The 20,732-nt window shown below is 39.4% G+C and overlaps 1 protein-coding gene across 1 annotated transcript in view; it reads left to right on the forward strand.

Annotated features, from left to right (window-relative positions):
- The first annotated feature begins 354 nt into the window (after window positions 1-354).
- fat2 (FAT atypical cadherin 2) overlaps window positions 355-20,732 on the forward strand; it is a 48,194-nt gene continuing 27,816 nt past the window's right edge. Inside the window, exons 1-10 of the mRNA XM_082177231.1 lie at window positions 355-563; window positions 4,391-7,684; window positions 8,157-8,468; window positions 10,203-10,261; window positions 11,625-11,936; window positions 12,390-12,600; window positions 15,207-15,346; window positions 15,531-15,806; window positions 16,163-16,373; window positions 16,601-20,638. Coding sequence (XP_082033357.1) covers window positions 4,420-7,684; window positions 8,157-8,468; window positions 10,203-10,261; window positions 11,625-11,936; window positions 12,390-12,600; window positions 15,207-15,346; window positions 15,531-15,806; window positions 16,163-16,373; window positions 16,601-20,638 — 8,824 coding nt within the window. The 5' untranslated portion in view covers window positions 355-563; window positions 4,391-4,419. The remainder of the gene's footprint in view (window positions 564-4,390; window positions 7,685-8,156; window positions 8,469-10,202; window positions 10,262-11,624; window positions 11,937-12,389; window positions 12,601-15,206; window positions 15,347-15,530; window positions 15,807-16,162; window positions 16,374-16,600; window positions 20,639-20,732) is intronic.

Below are 20,732 nucleotides of genomic sequence, written 5' to 3' on the forward strand. Positions count from 1 at the left end.
TAATTTTCTGTTTCGATATTTTGTTCACAATTTTCAAAAGCACTGAGGTGACTTTATCTACCACAAAGCAGAGTTGCATGCTATTAGAGCAATATGAAACCTGTAAGGTGTGTATTTACTTTTGAACAGGACTATTTTAACTTTGTGTAAAATTTAGAGCTCTACCTCACCCAAAACCTAAAACAAACAGACTGATATACAGAGAGAGAGAGAGAGAGAGAGAGAGAGAGAGGGAGGGAGGGTAAAAACGCCCCCAATCTGTGTGCCCGGCTGATGGTTGACGGGTGTTGGGCTGAGTTTAGGGAGAGGGGGAGGGTTTTTAGAGGGAGGGACAATGTCATCAGGATTGGGGAGGAGAAGATCAACCTGATTCCTCAGGGAGTAAGGTGTCTCAACTACTCTCATGAACAGTAAATTAGCTGGAACCGTCAACACTAGCTTTTCTGGCAGAGTCTTAGTGTTCATTATGGATGAAAAGCGATTCGTTTTATTTCCGCATTGGAATACAAAGGTGTGAGGACTTTGGGAAAAGTTTTATGTATAGCGGCAGTCGAGGACCTCAGGTGAGTTTCTGAGATGTCAGACATGCGGAGACAGTTTGCTAAACTTCTTTGCCTCATTTCTGTCAGTTGATTTTAGCACACAATCTACATATGTGAATATCCAAAAGTGTGTTAATGATGCTTTGTGGGATTTTATACATCTTGTTATTTTGCTGTGGTAAGCATTTCTTTGGGCTACAGTCAAGCTGTTAGAAGTGTTACAGTGCTGCAGATGTAACTACTTGTTACTCTATTTTTTCTATTTCTAAATACAGATATAAATATTTGTTATAGTTCCTGGTATCAAGAAAGCTGGTGCTACTAATTACTAATGTGAAGAAGACTGTGCATGTGTACTTCACAGGTCTCTGTATGTTTTTAATGACAATAGTAAGACAATTGGCAGTTTTTTAGTTGACACGAACCAATATTCTGATAACTATAATATTAATAATATAAATTATTATTATTAATTCAAATCTTTGACTTGTCAATTACAACATGACCTCTCTTCCGAACACTTTATTGCTGGGGCCTATATGTAATCTCATTCAAAATTAAATTATTTTTCTTTCTAAATACCTAGTAATTTCCCATCTCATCCATCAAGGGCTTGTAACACGGTGTGGTCATTACAGATTATATATAAAAGAAGAAAAAAATAAATAAAATATATATATATATATATATATATATATATATATATATATATATATATATATATAAATATATATATATATATATAAGAAGCTGGTGATGCATGAAGGTGGACATCTTGACGATCACAAGAAGGTGGTCACCTTAAAGGTTTAGTTTAGTTTAAATGAAAATTCTGTCATCATTTACTCACCCTCATGTCGTTCCAAACCTGTAAGACTTTCATTCATCTTCAGACACAAATTAAGATCTTTTTGATGAAATCTGAGAGCTTTCTGTTCCTCCATAGACAGCTATGCAACTACCACTTCAAACTACACTTCAAAAAGTTCATAAAAAGATCGTAAAACTAATCCATAATGAATTGAGCGATTTAGTCCAAATTTACTGAAGAGACTCGATCACTTTATATGATGAACAGATTGAATTTAGGCTTTTATTCACATATAAACACTGATCAGCGAACATAAACAGAAGCTCAACCGCACTTGCTTTAATGCACAAGAATGAACCTCATTGGTTCTTGCTGAAGCTCAAACGTGCTGCGTAACATGAAAATTAACCTAATTGGTTCTTACAGATGCTCAAAATTGCTGTGTAACATGAGAATGAACATTATTGGTTCTTGCTGAAGCTATTGTGCTCCATAACACACGAGAATGAACCTCATTGGTTCTTACTGAAGCTCAAACGTGCTACTTAACACGAGAATGAACCTCATTGGTTCTTGCAGAAGCTCAAACGTGCTGCGTAACACGAGAATGAACCTCATTGGTTCTTGCAGAAGCTCAAACGTGCTGCGTAACATGAGAAACATGAGAATGAACCTCACTGGGTCTCGCACATCAAGCGAACATGCTTGAGCTTCCATTTACCACAACTGATGTGTGAGTTGACGAATGTTTATATGTGAATAAAAGCCTAAATTAAATATGTTCATTGTATAAAGTGATCTTGATGAACTTCTTGAAGCGTCAAAGTGGTAGTTGTGTGGACTGTCAATGGAGGGACAGAAATCTCTCTGATTTAAAAAAAATTATATTTTCATTTGTGCATGTTCCCAAGATATTACGGGTTTTGAAAGACATGAGGGTGAATAAATGATGACAGAATTTGTATTTTTGGGTGAACTAACACTGTAAGTGTCCAGGGCCAAGTAAACTAGGATTAAGCCATTTGTCTAAACTATCCATTCTCTGAAGCCCCTCCAGTAATTTAGATAATAGCCTCCCTGTGGCACTAGGTGTGGACAATGGAGGGAATTTATGTGAGGTCCTCATGTCCATTTACATAGATGAGATCTACTGACACACAAAATGTTGTGCATGATGTTATAATTTAATATTTAATGTCCTATACAGTAGAAAATATACAGGTATGCACTGAATGCTTCACTTTAAACAACTGCATTTCATAATCTTATTAGCAGGCAGTTCTTGTTCAAAAATATTTTGTGAAGACGTTATATTCAACGTCATCCGTAATGCTTCAGCGCAGTTGAAATAGCAGCTCTGTTTAAAATTACGCATCCATGGGCATGTTGATGCTTGGCTCTGGCCACAACTTTTGCAAACAATAAACCTACAGCAAGAGCCAATGTAATCCTTTAGTAACCCATGCACCACAAAGCATTAAACATGTGCAGGTGAAAGTAAATCCTGTAGAGTTTTTTTTTAAAGAAAGTGAAAAATTGCAGTATGCACAATAGATGAAGAGTGCAGTTTGTTGGCTTACTAGGGGTTTACAGTAGTACGTTTTAAACATAGGTTATGCACACTTACACTTAAATCTGACTTGTTACTACACAGAAATAATACAAGAGTGATAGCATGTTAAACTGTTCAGAGTATCCTTAAATGTCATTACATCTAAAAAAACTGGCAAAGTGAGGACTGATAGTGAAATATGATCCGAGTGTGTGCTGCCCGTCTGAGCGTGTGGCGGCAGGTAGCTGTGAGAGTGTAGGCTGGAGGGCAGAACACGGCACATCCTACTGCTAACAGACTCAGCCTGAGGGATTTCACAACTTAAATTTTTAGGAGATTTCAAAAGAGTTAAATGTATTGTTCCTGAAACGTACCCACGCAGAGACACTAGGTTTCCTTATCAGTTTTAGGTTTAACCAGTATGGCACAGATTATTATTTGTTACTGCCTCTACCTCACAGTGCATTCCAGGAAATATTGCTCCATATCCTCCCCCCCCACCCCCATATTGAGAGATTTATGGCAGTTAAAACTGTTTTCATACATTTACATAATTGTCATGCAGACTGGCAGAGAGAGTAATACTTTAAATAAGCTCTACTTGCCTTTTTTTTTTATTTTATTTTTTACAAACTTCTTTACAGTTTCCTTTTTAAAAAAAATTTGTTGCCAAACACAAGTGCAGTTGTAGTTAAATCAGGGACATTTTGGGGAGTTAGTAGTGAAAGAATATTTGGCCCCTCTGAAAGTATACTTTAAATCAGTGTGATTATTTAACTAAATGAAAATATTTGTGTTATTTGAAATAAAAGTAAAATCTAATTTAACTGTAAAAAGCTGAAAATAAACAAAAATACTAAAAACTAAACTGAAGTTGAAATGACTCCAAAACTAAACTAAAATAATCATGGCAACAAATTAACTTTGCTTTTAGTTTTTAATAAAGAATATATTGTAAAGGTGAAGAATTTATTTTTTAAACTGGGCTGGGGGGTATGATTAATATTTAGTTGAATGAGAGGGTAAGGAGGGGGAGATCAGTGTCAGATGCCCCCCAAATATATTATTTTAGTGCCTGCTTTCAATAGCGTTCCAGTGTACTTCATAGCTTACATGTCCCATTTCCATATGCATATTATAGTTGACTTGGTTAAAAAAGACTGGCCTACCATGTGAAAATGTATCACCTAGTTTAAAGAGTTCTAGTGCTCTTCTCACGGTTAAACAATGTAATGTAGCTTGTCAAGACATGTCAAAACAGGAGAAAAAAAATTGCTGACTATGGTTTTTTACTAGGTGAATGGACAATGAGATGAGCGGGTGTGTGTATGTGTGCCTGTTTTGTGCTTTCAGGTTATAGTATGTGTTTATATAATGGTCATTGCAATATTACTTTGTCATATCAGCTCATTGTAAGAGCATATATTGACACAGCATGGTCTACTTGTCAGAAAAAATGTGTAAATTGTTTTGCCTTCTCTTCAGGTCTGCGGGTCCATGTTGAGACGGTGAGAATGGCTTTCACAGACACGGCCATAATTCTCACTGTCATAGCAGTCCTAGGAATGTTAACCAGATGTCAGGGGAGCCTGGTTAAAGACAACACTCTGCTGAGGTTCACCAATCATTTGTATAATGCGAGCATTTATGAGAACTCTGCCCCCAGGACCTATGTGGAGAGCCCGGTCCGAATGGGCATCATACTATCTGATACCTTCTGGGACATCAAGTACAAGGTTGTCTCTGGTGATGATGATGGCCTTTTCAAAGCCGAGGAGGAAACCGTTGGAGATTTCTGCTTTCTGAGAATCAAAACCAGAAGCAGTAACTCAGCTGTGCTGAACAGAGAGGTGCGAGACGTTTACACTCTCACCGTTGAGGCTACAGAAAGTACCTATGAGAACCGAGCTAGAACAAAGGTATTGATCCAGGTGCTTGACACAAATGATCTGAAACCACTCTTTTACCCTGCCTCTTATCATGTGCTAATCAAAGAGGACACACCGATCAAGTCAAGCCTGGTGAGAGTGACTGCAACAGATGCTGATATTGGCAGCAATGCAGACTTTTATTACTCATTCACCACTAGATCACACCCATTTGCCGTTGATCCTTTCACGGGGACCGTTACACTTGTCAAGAGACTTGACGCCAGTCAGAGAGACCGGTATGAACTTACAGTGCTGGCAGAGGACAGGACAAAGAAAATTTCTGGTGTGCAGAAGTTTGGAAATGTAGCAACGGTTGTTGTGACCATACAAAAGGTGACAGAAAACTTTACCCTCATTGCACCCACTAGTGCAGTTAGTCCGCAAACGGATGACGACATAATAAGTGTGAACATCAAGATGGAACCCAAGGAGAAAGAGAAAGTGGCGTCTTTAAGTATAGTTGAAGGGGATCCACTAAAGTGCTTTCAGATTATTCCATCAACTTTGCATGATGGTGGCTTTCAGCTTGTCTCAACAAAATGGATTGACTGGTCACAAAACCCATTAGGACTAAACATCTCCCTGCAGGCCAAAGACAGAAGTAACCGAAGTGTTGTATTGCAAACACCAATACAAACTGTGCATTTCCCTCCTCCTACTCATGTTAAACCCTTGACATTTGAACAAGAACTCTACTATGTCACCCTCAGTGAATTTTCCCCACCGAAAAGTCATGTAGTTAGAGTATCTGTAGGTTTGAGTTTCAAAAATACAACCTTCAGCATCAAAGAAAACCCAGACAGCTATAAATTCAAAATCAGTGCCAAAACTGGTGTAATTGTAACTTCGCAGTCACTTGATTTTGAAAAGCACTCTCATTATGAGTTTGATGTTACAGCAAATGATGGAGAAGCGGTTACCCGTATCGTTGTGGATATAATTGATGAAAACGATAATGCCCCTAGGTTCACATTGCCTTCATACCAGGCTTCTCTACCTGAAAATGTACCAATCGGAACAAGCATCTTAGCTGTCTCTGCTATTGATGTGGACAAAGATAACAATGGTTTTGTGACCTACGCTATAGCAAACACAGGTCCCGTTCCTTTCAGTATAGACCCACTGACTGGTGTGATTTCGACCTCTCAGGAGTTCGATTATGAGCTCATGAAGAGATGGTACCACTTGAGAATATGGGCCTCTGATAGCGGCAGCCCTTTTAACAGAGTGAGCGAATGCTCTGCAACCATCACCATGACCAACATCAACGACAACGCTCCAGTGTTTGAGCGGGTGGCGTGCAATGCCTCCATCCCCCGACACTTTGCTGTAGGGCAGAGTATTACAGAGATGTCAGCACTCGATCTGGATGAGCTGCAGCAGATCAAATACAGGATAGAATCTGGGAATGACGATGGACTGTTTGCAATTGACCCTGTTTCTGGCACCATTAAACTTTCTAGGGCAATTCCCTCAAATTATGAAGACACAGATATTAATTTATATATACTTAAAATAACAGCAACAGATGGCAAATATAGTGCCGATCCCAACACCGTGACCATACATATCACAGACAAGGGTGAAGGTGCCACCACATATTGCGAGGAGACCGGAATTACTAGGCAGTTGACAGAGAAGCTTATTGAGTCATTTAAGCCATCTCTCACGGTCAAAGAAGACGAGTCTATCTCAGATGTTCATATAATTAACCAGCACTCTCCAAAGTTTATCATGGGCACACCGAGCTCGTTTGACATCAGGGAAGACTTTGCTCTCAATAGATCTGTGTTGCAGTTTAATGCCACTGATAATGACTCTGGCTTTAACGGAAAGCTTGTCTATGCAATTTCCAGTGGAAATGAGGATGGATGTTTTAGTATCGACATGAACACAGGAGACCTCAAGGTTATCAGTGCTTTGGACAGAGAGCAAAAAGAGTTTTACATACTCAACATAACTGTGTATGACCTGGGATCTCCACAAATCTCTACGTGGAAGTTTCTTGCTGTTAATGTTCTTGATGCAAATGATAATCCTCCATTATTTTCTCAGCCAAGATATGTTGTGAACATCCCAGAAAACACAGAGGTTGACAAAAGCATCTTCAAAGTCAATGCAGTCGATTTTGACTTGGATGACAATGGAGCATTTAAATTTTCATTGTTAACCTTTACCGATTTGTTCAAAATTGATGAAGTTACAGGGGTGGTGAAGGTAACTGGGCCTTTAGACAGAGAGACCTTTAGTAGATATGACCTGACAATTGAAGCCAGAGATCAAGCCAAACTGGACACACAACTATTCTCATTTGTAGATCTGGTGGTTGTACTGGAGGACATCAATGACAATCCTCCAAAGTTTGTACCCACAATCTACAGGATCAAAGTTCCCGAGGACGTTCCTCCAGGCACAGTGCTGTTGTGGGTTGAAAGCTTTGATTTTGATCTGGAGAGCGGAGGTCTCATAAGCTACAACTTAAAAAACAGTGAATCAGGGACGTTTTTCCTGGATACATCCACAGGCTGCTTGACTCTGGAGAGTGAACTGGACTTTGAAAGGCAGCAGTCTTATAATCTAACTGTTCGAGCTGTAGACCATGGAAAGCCACGGTCTTTATCGTCTTCATGTTTCATTGAGGTTGAAGTGTTAGATGTCAACGAAAACCTGAACCGGCCTCTCTTCACTCTTTTTGTGCATAACGCAGCCGTTATGGAGGATGCTAAAATAGGAACTTCAGTCTTGACGCTAACGGCTGTAGATAACGACCTAGGACGAGATGGAGTAGTCAGATACTACATCCATGATGGTTCAGGGCTTGGCGTCTTCACGATTGATGAAGAAACAGGTATGTTTGTGATTACAATATTTCAAGTTTGTCTCACATGATTTACCTAGATAGGAAAATACCTCATGGACATGACTGACCTTCTCTTGTACAGTACATGCCTTCAGCATTTTGGGTCAATACTGCATGTTCAAACATTTACAGATCAGTCAGTAGGCATACCAAACATATGTAAAGACAATGTGATACATGGCTTTCTCCTGCATATGTTGAAATATTTTAATAATTTCAAAAGCCTCTGCCTTAACATCTGTTACATTACATGCACCTATTTTTCTTTGAATACATAATTATTGGGTTGAGATTAGCAATACTTGTGCACACTGGCTTATGAAGTGATTTCAGAATTTAAAATGAGAAAACTAATTCAAAAAATTTTGTTACTTGTTATGTATGTTCATTGTATGTTAAATGCTGCAGTGCAGTATATTGTTGTAATCGCTTGGTGATTCTGGATCATTTAATTTTGCAGGTGTTATTCGGACGGCAGGCCTTATGGATCGTGAGGCTGTGCCACACTATTGGCTGACAGTTTATGTAAAAGATCTGGGCACTGTACCACTGGTATCCTGGACTGAGGTCTACATTGAAGTTTTGGATATTAATGACAATCCCCCTGAGCTGTCCCAGCCTGTCTACTTTGGCTCAATACAAGAGAATTTGTCAAAGGACAAATCTGTGCTGAAAGTATCTGCCACAGACATGGACAAGTCCTCTGAGGGGAAGCTTGTTTTCCAGATCCTTGATTCTCAACGCATATATTTCACCATAGACACAAAAACAGGTAAACTTTATGCTTCAAATGGCCTGTCAGAAAGTACTTGTTCATCAGTTTTGACGTTGGTGATTCATGTCATGCGATAATGCAACCATTGATGGATCGATTAAACATGTCTAGGCACACGTTTTACATAAGGGTGGTATGCCTTGTGAAGGGCACAATGAATAGGACCTCTAATTACTGTGAATACTGTGATCAGTGTGTCATTTTGTGTCAAGGGTGAGGATAGTAGTTTAGCAGGCCCAAAGAGTCACACAATCACAAACCACAACACATCTGACCCTTTTGCAGCAGCTTAATCTAGCCTTTGAACAGTAACTATGAAAATTAGAACCGCATTAACCAGCGTTGCAAGCTTGCACTTGTCTTGACTAAGTCTAGTCTTTTTGTTGTTTCATCTGCCGCACCCTGAGCTAATAGACAAGGATTACAAAGAAGACAGGGGGTTGGGTTGTATTATATGAAGGATCTATCACACTGAAATACTTACTTGTAGATGTTTTATACCAGTCAATTTTTTTTTTAGATGAGCGCTCATTTCCATTGTTAAAGCGCTAATGGATTTGGCTGGAAGTTTGAGGCGAAAACTTCTGTTAGTATGAACCATTACTCTTAAAAGAGACAGTACTGTATAGTGCAGGAGGATAAAGGAGAATGCTAAATGAATATAAAAGTGTAATATAATCTAAGCTACATCTCAAGACAGCAACAAATACCACTTCAGTGCGGGTTTGCCTCTTTCTCCCAGAGCTAAAGGGACTAGTTCTCTAGAGTTTTTGTCAGGACAGGACAGCTGGAGATGACTAATCACTAGAATGAATACTGACTAAGCTAACCGCCTCAACGGCTTAACACCACAAAACCATAGAATTTATTAGATATGAACCATTTCTAATGTCAGTAAGACAAATAATTTCTGGGTGGGTTGGGAACAGAGTTTACATGATCAAATGCTCTAGGGGAGATTAAGACACAAGAATAGAGACAAAAAGGGTTGTTTTGTAATATTTGGAATGCTAACAGCACTAAAGACATTTTTAAATCCATGCATTTTTTGTCCATTGTCCCATGCACGATAGGGCAGACTTTCCACAGGTGGGCATTAATGCCAAAACCACACTTTCAGGATCACCTGCCTAAATACAGGCTGTCATAAAAGCCCAGCAGGGTTTGTTTTGAGTGCTGCACAGGTTGATAGATGCTGTGGGTCCCTGCCAGGCCTCTTCCACTGAAATGACACTCTCAAGTGTTTATTGCAGTGGTGGTAAACCACTGTCACTAGTGCATTTTGTCCACCCTTAGCCTGAATTTAGCTGTTGAGTCATGAAGCACACTTAAACAAGCCCCTATAACACTCAGTTGTAAAGAGTGTTGTGTCTGAGAACCTCTTGTACTAATTCACAACACTGCTTTTTGCACTTCTCAACTGCTTTGGTTCTTAAGCCGTGGCTCATTTTCTGTCAGTTTCTTGGCAACTGGAAAATTGGTCTTTTAATATATATCGGTGATGGCTAAATCCTCATTGACGTGGATGTGAAAAATTACCGTTGTTCCCACGGCTTGCACAGGTTGACCTAATATAAACTGTGGAACAAAACAAATAAAGCTTGAAAAACAAACCTGTGAGAAGAAGGGAGAGTAAAATGGGCAGCCTGGGGTGAACGAACAGGTGTGCCATCCATCTGAGGCTGGTGGCATTGATCAGCATGTCGTTTCTTCCTCTGTATGTTTGTTTAGGTGTGATCAGCACCCTTGCTGCTCTGGACCGGGAACAAAAAGCAGAGCATATCATTGAGGTTGGTTCACTTGCTCCTTTCTGTTTACTAGGTCACGAACCTCAGGCCTGAGCCGTTCTCTGACTGATTGCTGAGAACATGTTGCTGGTTGTATTTCCAGTGTGTGCATTAGTCTTTTTTTTTTTTCTGTTTTTTTTTTTTTTGAAAAACCTTCAAGTACGTCTTTGCCATATAACAATTCATTGTGTCCCTGAGCTAAAAAACAAAACAAAACAAAAAAACACTAAATGTGATTGACTTATTTCAAGTCTTCTGAAACCATGCAAAAGCTTTGAGTATTTGTAAAATGATTCACTCATAATGATCTCCCCTAAAGTGCTGTTAACTTGAGATCCAATGTGACCAAATCACTGAGTCGTTGTTGTATCAGTGATCCAGATCCATCCCATTTTAAAAGGAATCAGTTCTTTCGACAAACTGGTTGATCTGGTTCACAAATCAAACATGAATGATTTGAATCATGATTCATTTGATATGGCACTGTTGTAATATGGAAAAGACATTCATGAAGATTGTTCAGAGTTTGTCCTATAAAAAATAACAGTATTCAATTTTGGATGAAGTACATGATGCATATAGGCAGACAGTACAATATTTAATAATTTGAGGGGTGACTTTGAATAAACAAATAACTTTTTCTTACACTACATTCTGTGGTCATTCTAAACCTTTTTCTGCCATGGAGGTTACAAATGTTTGCTCTGGAGATCTTCCCTCAGAAAACATTCTTAGACCGATAAAAAATTCACAACACTGAGGGAAAGTAAAATGGATATGAATGCTGGTGCTGTGGATGCAATGAATGCTGCCACTATATTCTCTATATTTTAAAATACAGAATATTGCAGTTATAATATTTATATTTAGACTTTTGTATTGTGCATTATTAAATATCTTTGTTTTTAGTATTTACTTAATGTTTAGGTAAAACTGAATTAAGCTTACCTAAGAGCCAGTTTTGTGTTTGATTAATTCCTTTGTCATACACTGTTAGGGCACAGCTGATTGGTTCCTGCTGTATCAGTAGCCAATGAGCTCGCTGCTTAACCTTCAAATACTTGAAGCTTATACTTATAGCATTTGCAGCGCACTTTAAGAAACCCTCTATCTTCCCCAGCTCCACCTGTATAGATATGCTATTTGTGCAGCAGTAGTATGTCTTACTTGTTCATAGCAGAGTGTTGTGTATGTACTGACAAGTCTCAGTACTTGCTCTGCAGCAGCAGCAATAGCAGATCTATTCCACCAAGACCAATAATATCTACACTGTCATATCCATAACCATGCCTAACAGTTGACAGAGATGTGGTTTTGATTTGTGCACATGATATTAAAGATGTTTTCCACACCTGCCGTTGTTTAGGTCATGGTATCAGATGAAGGAGATCCTCCATTAAGCTCCACTGCCACCGTAGTCATCGAAGTCTTGGATGAGAATGATAATAGCCCTCAGTTCAGTGAAAAGCTTTTCCAGATAAAACTACCTGAACAGCAGAGCACGGAGGAGCCTCAGGACATCTACAGGATGGTGGCCCGTGATGACGATGTGGGGCCCAATGGCATGATCACGTACAGCCTGGAAGACCGCAGTGACGATCGGTTTGATATCCATCCTGAGACCGGGGTGGTGACAGCTAGTGGAAAGTTTGTTCGGGGCAACTACAGTATTCTGACGGTAAGGATGCAATCTAGGGCTGTGAACTTTTAGGTTGACAGTGAATCAGAGTGATTCACAATATTTTGTTTCAATTCAGAAGTGACTTTTGCAAATTCAGAGCAATTTGTGGTAACACTTTATTTTAAAGTGACATAGATACATGTTACTACATGTAATTATTATAGTAATAACAGTAAACTATGCATAATTACAAGTAACTAACCCTAAATTAAACCCTAACCCTAATCGTAACTCTATAGTAAGTACATGTAGTTAATGAATTTGACTTAGTACTTATTTGAGTAAGTACAATTTAATTTGGTATAACCCTAGTAAAACATTCTACAAACATAAACTAGTTGCCCAACAAATATTACATGATATATTCCAGTAAATCTAGTTATAAATTACAGTAAAAGGGGGGGGGGAAATTCACTTTTTCACTTTTTTTTGTCTCCTTCACTATCATAGATACAAGCAGCAGACCAAGGCAACCCTCCAAGAATGTCTAAGGCCCGACTGCATGTTCAATGGCTGCCCCAACCTGAGTCCAGCTCTGAGGTACTGGCTTTTGATGAGCCGCCCTTCAACTATGTGGTGATGGAGACAGATCCCGTCTCTGACATGGTGGGAATCATCCGAACAGAGATCTCGAAGAGCCTGCACTTTTTTGACATAACCGGTAAGCAAGGCTCTATCATTTACCACACCATTGCTCTTTACAGTAAATGAACATAAACAAGATTCACGGTCAATACGGTAAGCATAAATCTAACTACTTTTAGTGCTGTTTGTTTAAAACAAAGAGTGGAAAATGTTGCTTTAACAGTGGAGTAGGCCTATATGCAAAAGCTATGAAAAAAAAAAAAAAAGAAAAACAGCTGTCATGGGCACATGGTACAGTACAGCATGTAGGGGGTGCTATAGCTTCCCTCTCTGTGATAAGATCTGTGCCAGGAGGTAGATCTTAGCAGTGACACATTTCTTCAGATGACAAGCCAGAGCGCCAGAGGAGCTGCCATCAGTCTCTCTGTGCCTGTGCTAGCAGCACACATTCGCCTGCAGTTAAGGGCTGAACCTGACCTTCTCTCTACTCCCCACATTCTTACCTTCAGCCCTGCAGACTCACTCCGAGAGAAATGAGCTTCAGTGGAAATAAATCAGAAGCATTTGTAGTAGGGAGGGAAAATGAATCAAGGAAGAAAGTTCACCTGTGGATTCAGAACTTGTTTTATCTCAGCATGGTTCTACTGAACATGATATAATGACAGCGAGGCCTGCATTCATTAAAATGCGTTATCTTACTCTTAGATATGAACACATTATATTTTAACCAGAAAACTATGGTCAATTTGAAGAAAAAGACTTACTGTACATTTCAGATCCCTTATATGTTGCTCTGAATTTGTCATGCATAATGCTGTGATGATTATTAATGTTAGGTCATATACATGGTTTAATGTCATTCACTTTGTGCTTTGAATGATGAGTTTTAATGTAATTCTGTACCCTTGGGGATTTCTAAATTAAGTCAGACAGTTAGAAGAGATGTGATTAAATAAATGTATAAAAGTCTAGTCTGTGAACCCTACGCCTATTTAATTTGCTTGAAAACCAACGTAAAAAAACAAACAAATATTGTAACAAGTTATTGATTATTAGATTTCTGAATTAACAGTGTATAGTTGATTTTTTTACGGAAACATTAAATATTCCATCATTTAAATAAAATCAATGAATTACATAAACAGCATAATATTCACATTTGATTTGAATGTAAGATTAAAAATATGTGCAGTGAACCAGTCCAGTGTTGGAAGTTAAATAATTACATAAAACCATCTCTAGTCTGCTTAACTTTACCCCCAACTTTTTATCATTTAGTTTGAAGGCATTGTTTCACTGTAGCAGATTTTTCAGCCCTTGAGAAGCCAATTAAGTACTGATAAAAAAAAAATTAAAAAAAGCAACATCTTGCTTTTTTCCCCCCCAGAATTATCTCAAAGTCTCCATCAAGGGCAAAATTAGAGATGGTTGGCCTTCAGCAAAGAGAACGATAAAACCATTTGAAGACTGCTTTGTAAAGTTTGGAAATAAACATAGTGAAGAGCCATCTAAAATGAATGCTGTATTAAAATGGGGCCAGATAGCCTTCAATAGGTGGAATGCTTAATAAACACCATCTGTTAAAGCAGGCACGAATTTGCCCCCACTGAGTAAGACGTCTGGTCTTTTTTATACGTGTGCCAAATGTTTTCCCTTAAACAATAGTGCTGATGTCATGAAGAGTGTCTCAGGAGTGGTCTCCTGATGTGGCCTTGTTTTCTGTCATTATTGTACCTGGATGGGCATAACAAACAAAGACTCATGTGGGTGTTAGAGTACCCATACTCTCAAATGTGAAATCTACAGTATGCTTGTGCTTTTCATGAAGGCTTTATTGTTGTTGTTGTTGTTGCTAATTGTAGAGGATTGTTGTGGATTACACTTCACCTGAATCTTACTGTCATAACACTTCATGTTACTCACTGAAGTAACACATACAGGTTCACCCACAAAGGTTCACTCAGAGGTGTCGACGGTAAACCATCAGATGTGTGAAACAGTTTGTTATTCTGGCCCAGTGTTTTTTCTAACACAGCAGATTTTATATTGGACACTGAGTGGTGACCCAAAATAGAAGCAAAATAGTAAAGTAGTATTGTAAAGTAAACAACATTTCTCTTAAAAACAAACATTAAAATGCATTAAACTTAATATTATTATAATATTGAATTGATATTGATTTTAGCAGTCAGTAATGTACACTATGGCTCAAACCATATTTGTAAACATAAAGGCAACCAGAAGCGACATGTTTACAGAAATTCATAATTTAATGCACTGAATACACCCAAAACATATTTAATTTGGAGGCAAAGCAATGAAAAGACCCACAAGCAAAGATTGTAAGTCATTATTGTCATGGGTTATTTTAATTATGGAATAATGAAATGCATACATTTAAATAATATTGATATAACATTAAATTCAAACACATAAACTATTTAATCGACCAGTTAGTGAAGTAACAGATGATTACACACCGAAATATCATATAGATTGATTGGATGTAAGCCCTTTGAAGAATAAATTACATGGGAAGGGTTTTTTAAACCTTCTTTTTAAAATTCATAAGGCTTTTATTTTGCTATCCTATAGATGTAAATTTGTGTGGTTGGTTGATAACAAACCTCTGACCCATGTTGAGAACCACTGATCTAACCACTAGCTAATATTTTGTTTTAGGTGGTGACGAAGAGCAGGACTTCTACATTGAGAAGAACACAGGGAGCATTGTGAAAGCTAGACGTCTGGATGCTGGCAGAAAATCTCATTACAACTTAACAGTCAGAGTCACAGATGGATTTCAGGCTATAACCACTCAAGTATGAGCACACATGCCAAATCTATAACACATTGAGCGCAGAGTCAATAAATTCATAGCATGCACCTCTGCATATAGAATGTGAGATTAAAGATTTACCATTGTTATTAGGTCTGCATTTTAATGTGTCTCACTTTAAGCCAATGGACAACTGAGAGTTTGGTGGTTTGTCTTTGTTCTCTTAGGCCTACATTCAAGTAGTGGATATAAATGAGCATCGGCCCATGTTCTTGAAGAGCCTCTATGAAGTAAGAGTGCCAGAGGACACATCTCCATGGAAGGAGATCCTTCACATTAGTGCTCATGATGCAGATGCCAACAGTGGACTCTTTTACACCATCCACAGCAGCCTCAACACAGACAGCCTCAAGTACTTTCACTTGGACCAAAGGAGTGGTGTGCTTGTCATTAAAGAGGAGCTAGACTATGAGACCATCTCCACTCATACTCTGATTGTGATGGTAAAGTGACGCTTGACTTGATTCAACTAGACTCTCATCTCAAGGTCTTATGTAAATAGTATTAATGGCCAGAGCAATCTGTTACAATTAGAGACAAGCCAGACAAAAATTATACTTTGATTAAATGGACATGAGATCATTTTGTTATTTGTCCAGTTAAATCATCTTGAATAATTATCTTGAGTCCCTGGCATAATGAGATAGAAAGGGTCAGAGCACAGGGGAAAACCATAAATCCACATTCCTGAAAAATTCCTGACCTCATAAATGTGCCTAAAAGGGTCATCAGTGGTCAAAAGTGATCTTCCTAACTCTTGCACCCCACACACATTGACCCATGTACTTTATCTTTCCAGGTACGAGATGACAAGATACCAATAAAAAAGAACTTTGCGAAGGTTGTTGTGCATGTAGAAGACTGTAATGACCACATCCCATCTTTTCTGAATACTCATTATGAGGGCACCATAAGTAATCTGGCACTCACTGGCACTGAAGTGCTAAGAGTCAAAGCCCTGGATAAGGATACAGGGAGCAATGCAGAGATTGTTTATTCCTTTCACTCTGGTAAGACATTAGCCTGGGGCACTATATTGCCTTTGCTTTTTAACTAACTTTTCTTTAGCATTCATGCAAGCACATTTATGAATGAATGAAATCTTGCCTTAATACTCAATTTTAAGGTTGCACTTATAAATTATCTTGGGTGGCAATTAAAAATGATAATCACATTTAATGTTTTTGACATTTAACAACATTTTCTTAAAGTAAATAATCTCCTTTTTTTTATCCAGGTGGGAATGTGGATGGTGCCTTTGAAATCGACAAGGAGACGGGAAGCATTCGTGTATTTGATGCATTAGACAGAGTTCTGCATGAGAAGTATCACCTCACAATAAAAGCCACAGATCAGGGCTTTCCCCAGCGCAGTACCCTCTGCCCCGTTACCATCACTGTAAAGCTGTCTGAATTCACACCACCGAGGTTCTCCTCCGAAGAATACATCACTGAGATAAGTGAAGCCATACCTCCTGGATCCCCTGTGGTATCTGTCTCTGCCAGCTGTCCGTCCTCAGTGCTGTACAGGATCAATCAAGGCGACCCCAATGGGACATTCCACATCAACATCAACTCTGGACTGCTATCTGTCCAAAATGCACTTGATTTTGAGCAGCACCCCTCCTACCGTCTGCAAATAAGAGCTACAAATTCAGCGGGAATCTCATCTGATGCTGTAATTTACATTTATGTGATAGATGAAAATGACAATGCCCCTGTTTTCCACCAGGACACGTATTATGGGCAGATTAGTGAGTCTGCGCCCATAAACAGCATAGTGACTGGTGAGAACAACACGCCGTTAGTGATCAAGGCGTCAGATGTGGACAAAGACACAAATGCTCTTCTGGTCTTCCAAATCCTTGAGCCTGCAGCACAGAAAGTGTTTAAAATCGATCCGAGTATGGGTACCATCTTCTTAAAGACTACAGTTGACTTTGAGACATCACCTGAATTTTTCTTCAGCGTTCAGGTGTGGGATTCCGGCGAGCCATCGCTAAGTTCTTCCAAGCCATGCAGAGTAAATATTCGGGTCCTGGACTTTAATGACTGTCCCCCAAAATTTGCTTTACCTGTCTATGAAACTGCTGTCACCTTACCAGTTTTTGAAGACATGAAAGTGATCCAGGTGACAGCTCATGATGCAGATTCAGCAGTCACCTACATGATTTCGGAGAGTAGTAATAAAAATGCATTTAAAATAGACCAGTCCACTGGAATAATCTCAGTGAATGATTCATCTGAACTACAGTCCCATAATGAGTTAAAGATCACTGCCTCTGATGGGTTATATAAAGACACTACCCTAGTGAAATGCAATATCACCAATTCAACAAAGACTAGTCTGAATTTCGAGGAGAGGATACATGTAGCTAGTGTACCGGAGAACTCTGCATCTGTGAAAATTTTAGCCATTCTGAGAGCAAAAGGTAGCTACCTGAACGAGCCCTTGCAGTACACCGTTTTGAACCCACATGGGAAATTTGCAGTGGTTCCATCATCTGGAGTCCTGCAGACCACCGGAGTTCCATTTGACAGGGAGGAACAGGATGAGTACGATGTTTCCGTGGAGGTCCGAGACATGAGGCATCCCCCACGTGTGGATGTAACTCGTGTTAAGGTCTATATAGATGATATCAATGACAATGCTCCGAAAATATCAAATTTGCCTCATTCGTTGACAATATCGGAGGAAACTGAACCAGGGGATGTTCTCTTCCAAGTGCTAGCAACCGACGATGACTTCGGTGAGAATGGATCTATAATATTTTTACTGGAGGATGATTTCAATCTCTTCAGAATTGACTCTTATCTTGGGGATGTGTCATTACAGAAACCTTTAGACTTTGAGTCTATGAATAATTATGTGCTCACTGTACTGGTATCAGATGATGGTGAGCCGAGTCTTTCAGCCGCTGGGACACTCTACGTCCAAGTGCAAAATCGTTCTCATCCAATATTTCAAAGCCTGTACTACCCTTTGAAATTACCTGAGAATATTACTCCTTTAACAACGATCCTGCATGTGCAAGCAAGAAACCCAGAAGGATACGGCCTTATCTACAATCTAGAGGAAGACAATGCCTCCAGGTTTTTCAACATCGATTTCAAAACAGGGGTCTTAAGTGTCACTGATTTCCTAGACTTTGAGACTCAAACAAAGCATATTTTGACTGTTCGTGCCACAGATTTGGTGACTGGTACCTTTAGCGAAGCAAAAGTAGAGATTGATCTGGAAGATATAAACGATAATGCACCTGTCTTTCAGAATCTGCCTTATATTACAGATGTGTCTGAGGGCCTTCCAATAGGCACATCTGTTTTACAGGTCTCAGCTGTTGACAGAGATTCAGACAGAAATTCAGAGGTAACATACCAATTGATTGACAAAAGTGATTTTTTTGATATTGACCCACTAACTGGGATTTTGGTTACATTGCAAGTATTGGACTACGAAACCATGCAGCAGTTCACGCTGAAAGTTAAAGCCACAGATAAAGGTTCACCACCACTCAGTGGTGAGGCTCACATCATTGTGAACGTCATAGATGTCAATGACAACCCTCCAGATTTTAATGAGCCATCTTATCGGGCCTCTCTTGATGAAATGTCCACTTGTGGCAACATTGTTATCAAAGTTCAGGCTTCAGACCCTGATAGTAAGGATGACCTCCAATATAAGATCCTGTCTGGCAACGAGGGGAGATATTTCTCTATTAATGAATCATCTGGACTTATCTCATTCTCTAATTTGTGCAAGAGAAACCTGGATCCATTTTATAACCTCACCATTGCAGTTTCCGATGGTGTGTTTCAGAAGACTGCCCCTGTTAACATTGACATGACAAACGGCAACAAGCACAGCCCCTATTTCAACCAGAACATTTACGAGGCAGATCTGGCAGAGAACGCAGAAGTGGGAACTCGTGTGATCCGTCTGGCTGCTATTGACCCGGATGATGGGCCATACGGCAGTGTAGACTACACCATAATTAACAAGCTTGCCGATGAGAAGTTCTCCATCGATGAAGGTGGACAAATTGTGACTTCTCAGTCATTGGACAGAGAAAATCCATCGCAAAGAGTGATTGCGATTAAGGTCATGGCTAAGGATGGTGGAGGAAGAGTGGGATTTTGCACTGTAAAGATCATTCTAACAGATGAGAATGATAACGTTCCTCAATTTAAAGCCTCCGAGTATCAGGTTTCTATTCAATCAACAGTAAACAAAGGCTCACCAGTGATACAGATAATGGCTTATGATGCAGATGAAGGTAAAAATGCTGATGTCACTTACACAGTAGAAGAAGCGGAGGAAGTTACTGAAGATATTATTGAGGTCAACCCTTTTACCGGAGTGGTCAGCGTCAAAGAGAGTCTGGTTGGTTTGGAGAATAAGATTTTCACCTTCAAAGTTAAGGCTCGAGATGGAGGCATTCCTTTTTACAACTCCTCTGTGCCAGTACAGGTCAAGGTGGTCCCACCGGAGGTCATTCTGCCCCGGTTTACCGAGCCATTGTACTCTTTCTCAGCATCTGAGGACCTCCCTATCGGATATGAGATAGGCACAGTCAAGGCGGATGCTGATATGCCACTGATATACAGCTTGGTGGATGGTAACACTATAGACAGCAACAAAGAACATGCTTTTGCTGTCGACAAAGATAGCGGTACAGTTGTAGTGCAGAAGAACATTGACCATGAAAAAACCAAGATATACAAGATTGATGTGATCGCTCAAGGAAATCACAATGGTACCGATGTAGCATCTCTTGTGTCTGTTCAAATAAAGGTTCAAGATGTTAATGACAATCAGCCTATGTTTGAGGCTGACCCCTATAAGGCCTTCCTGACTGAGAATTTGCCCCCCGGCACCACGGTCATTCAAGTGACAGCTAATGATGCCGACACAAACGTCAACGGAGAAGTCTCATATACAATCGAGTCGGAGTCAGATGATATTGGCGACATGTTTACAATTGATTCGCAAACTGGCTGGATAACTGCCTTAAAGGAGGCCGATTCCGAGACCAAACAGCTTCATAGATTCTATGTGGTGGCCACTGATCATGGCGACACTGTCAAACTGACCTCTTCAGTTCTAGTTGAGGTGACTATCACCGATGAAAATGATAACCCACCTCAGTTTACAGAGGAACTGTACCAAGGGTCCATCCTAGAGAACAGCAGGCCTGGAGAAACCATTGTGACTCTGACAACTGCTGATAAAGATGTGTCTGCAGATAATAGACAGATTGTGTGTTATATAACAGGTACGCAAAGTCACTGGTTTAGTTAAATTATTATTGTCTATTAATATAATGTTAATATAACACTATTAATATAATGAAACTGAGTTATAATAGT

This window comes from Leuciscus leuciscus (assembly GCF_965113295.1).
Source record: "Leuciscus leuciscus genome assembly, chromosome: 8".
NCBI classification, from domain to species: Eukaryota; Metazoa; Chordata; class Actinopteri; order Cypriniformes; family Leuciscidae; genus Leuciscus; species Leuciscus leuciscus.